The sequence below is a fragment of the Triticum aestivum genome, chromosome 5A, assembly GCF_018294505.1.
Source record: "Triticum aestivum cultivar Chinese Spring chromosome 5A, IWGSC CS RefSeq v2.1, whole genome shotgun sequence".
Lineage (NCBI taxonomy): Eukaryota > Viridiplantae > Streptophyta > Magnoliopsida > Poales > Poaceae > Triticum > Triticum aestivum.
In genome coordinates this window covers 96,525,784-96,529,120 of record NC_057806.1, presented here as the reverse complement: position 1 = coordinate 96,529,120, position 3,337 = coordinate 96,525,784, and the positions used below count along the sequence as shown (strand labels likewise).

Here is a 3,337-nt window from a genome sequence, read left to right as displayed (position 1 = left end):
TCAAAAAAAAGTTCATAAGTTTTCCTAGAATAAACTTGACCTTTTTTGCACTAGTATGTAATTTTCCGCCAACCAAAACCCAACATTGACTTCAGGGCGAAGAAAACAAAAAATTTGGTCAAAATAGTGTGAATAGTGTCTTGTATATAGCAATATTTTTTGTTTATTTTTTTGCATGGAAGTCAACATTAGGTTTTGGTTGATGAAAAATTACATACTGGTGTAAAAGAAAGTCAAGTTTATTTCAAAAATACTTTTGAACATTTTTGTCTTTTCTTGTATTTTTTCCAATTCTTAGGGGTATATACACCTAGGGACCAAACATCCGCACCCCGAGGGTCAGTTTGGATGTACGGTGTGTTCGTATTTGGTCAACATCCTGTCTCCCCCTTCTCAGTTTTTAAGACTACCAATAGTGAGGGGTAACTTAGACTAGTAATATGCATATGTTAATAGTCTATGTTACTACCTCTATAGTGGGGAGTAACATATGTTGGTGTCATGCAACACTTAATTTATTAGCTTGTAGACTTATCTTATCTTGATATGTGTGATGTTACCCATAGTATGAGTAACTAGCTATGTTACTCAAATCATCTCTTTCATTAAATCATTGCCACATCAACAAATTTGCTGAGCTGGACTCTATGTTAATACTGAAGTTAGTCCTACTATGGGCAGTCTAAAAAAGAGGTCTGGACTTTTTTTAATACTATAAACGTACTATTTTTTTCAAACGGATGCCATGTTTATAATATAATTCTAAAATTTTAACCAGAGCCAAACACCTCAAAAATATTTGGAACCATAGTTTTTCAAGAATACCACAGTATCCTGAAAAACTTAAGAAAATACATGGCAAACAAACACACCCTTAGGGGTGTTTAATTTGAAATTCACGGGAATATTGGTCGGTTGGTCCAGCTTGTAACTTATTTCAGTCTAGCAATTTTGAGGGCAGTCCCGAAATGTTTCTCCAAAGTGCATGTGACGGGTCCAGCCCTGGTGCACACATACCTTATCCTCCCACTCCCCGCTTTGCCTTAGCATCAACACACCAAAGCATATCCTCCGGGATGGATTCCCTCCCCTCACCTCCATTACCTTGGACCGGAGAGAGAGAGGGGAAAGAGAAAATAAGGGGTTAGCTAAAATGGCAATGGCCACAGCAAGGCTAATCCACCCATGCATGGTGGTGTCCAAGAGCCCAAGAACGCCACCAGCACCCTTCCTCCTCCACACCAATAAGCCGCTGACCACCGCACTGAGCTCATCGTTTCACTTCACGCTCCACTCCGTCGACGTCTCCAAGGACGACAAGCCGCTGGACGCGGCGCTCGAGACCAAACAAGAAGATGCAACCGCCGCCGCCGCCGGCGACCTGGCGACGCCACTGCCGGGGGAGTTGGACGCGGAGGAGGACAGGCCGAAGCTTGACCCCCGCCGGTTTGAGGAGCAGTTCGCGGTGCTGAACACGGGGGTGCACGAGTGCCGGTCCTGCGGCTACCTGTACGACCAGGCGAAGGGAGACCCGTCCTACCCGGTGCCCTCGGGGCTGCCGTTCAACAAGCTGCCGGACGACTGGCGGTGCCCGACGTGCGGCGCGGCGCAGTCCTTCTTCGACAGCAAGAGCGTCGAGATCGCCGGGTTCGCGCAGAACCAGCAGTTCGGGCTCGGCGGCAACTCGCTCACATCTGGCCAGAAGACGCTACTCATCTACGGAAGCCTCCTTGTCGGCTTCGCCTTCTTCCTCTCCGGCTACTTCTTGCAATGATTACCGAGCTAGGCGCCATCCTTTGATCCATTCCAGGAGGCTTCTTGCAATTAGTGAAGAGGAGAAACTAAGTAAGGCTGTTACCGGGTTAATCTTGATAAGTACTGTACTAAATTTGTGTGTATAGATACCTATTGCTTCTGCTACCAAGCGCCCAGCGAGGGGCGATGTATAGCAGAGGGGAAATGGGACATTTGTTTTGAGGTGCTGGCTATAATTTTCTTGTGAATGCAGTTCGCGGACAAATTTGGACTAGAATTGCTTCGAGTGGTTAGGCCTGAATCCCCTCTCGCAAGGCCACTGTTGAATATTTGAGCATTTTTTCATAAAGTTTAATTCAGAAAAATGGTAAATAAAACATGATAATCAAAACACAGATGATAATCGAATCAAGAAACAGATTCATGGAACTAGTCTTGCAATCGAAAACCAAAAGAATAAATATCATATCCACATCGATTCTGCTAGTAAAAAGCAAACCCTAAAACAAACGGATAAAAAAGCATACAGATCAGGTCCCCGCGTCGCCCCCCGCTCGGGCGACTCCGATGGCTCTTCAACCCTAGCCGCCGCCGGGGCCTAGCCCATCTTTCTCCCCTCCTCCCGCCGCCGCCGGAGGCAGCCGCCGGCTTGCGCCCAGAGGCCGACGGCGGGGGCGGGGGCTCTTCCCCCCTTCCGCGTCTCAGGGGTGGCGGGGCCCCAACATGCGTGGAGGTGCGACCGATCTAGAAGCGACAGCGTTGGATTCGACGGCGGCGGCGGTCGGCCCTGCCTCGGACCACGGGCGACTGCTGCGGTGGCGGGCCTGGATCAGGCGGCGGCGCGATGCGGTCTTCGGCGGCATGTCAATTGGCTTTAGATCGGCGGCGGCGTCGAGGGCCTGGTGGACTGCTTGGCGGCACCCATGGCAGATCTGTTCTGGCCGGTGTAGCCAGTAGTGGTGGCCATCTTCTTCGTCGGCGGTGGCCGGCCAGAAGCTTGGTGATTGGATTTCGAGATCCATCATCTAGTCTCGGCTGCGAGTTGGGGAGACATGGTTGCCGGTGAAAACCGAGCCGATGGTAGGCGATGGCGGCGTTCTACGTCGTTACCTTGATGAAGGCATCGCCCTGTAACTACTGTCGACCCACTCGTACTGCTCCGGAGGAAACCCTAGGATCTGGTGTTTCAGATCGGAAGATGGCGGCACTACGGTGTCGTTTCTTTCTTGGGAGCATCGTTTGTGGAGTAGCGTTGGAAGTCAGAGGCGAAAGGTGGAGCGGCTTCGTCTTGCATGGAGCTTCGGTGGAGATGTCAAGTCATGCCTGACCGACAGGTGCTATGCTTTGTCATGCCTGGTCGCCAGGTGCTACGCACGACAGATCTTCCAAGAACTTTAAGTTGTGTCGGCTGGTGGTACTTGGCAGCATGGCGCTGAGGTGTATCAGTGGTGACCGCTGTTTGCGCGCAGGGAGGGGGTGCCGTTGGGCGCCGTGGTGGCGTCGACGATAGCTAGACCGAGCAAGGTTGATGCATTAGTACAATTCTGAAGATGGAGCGGTGGCAGTTGGCAGCGGCGGCCTC

General features: G+C 50.6%; 1 protein-coding gene across 1 annotated transcript; it reads left to right on the top strand.

Annotated features, from left to right (window-relative positions):
• Positions 1-1,052: 1,052 nt before the first annotated feature.
• Positions 1,053-2,032, top strand: LOC123102472 (rubredoxin). The gene has a single exon (XM_044523842.1). The coding sequence runs from the start codon at positions 1,154-1,156 to the stop codon at positions 1,772-1,774; it is 621 nt and encodes a 206-aa protein (XP_044379777.1). The 5' UTR covers positions 1,053-1,153; the 3' UTR covers positions 1,775-2,032.
• The last annotated feature ends 1,305 nt before the right edge of the window (positions 2,033-3,337 follow it).

Bases quoted from the DNA above. Each gene is read 5' to 3' on its own strand.
- LOC123102472 (XM_044523842.1), top strand. From the start codon at position 1,154: ATGGCAATGGCCACAGCAAGGCTAATCCACCCATGCATGGTGGTGTCC.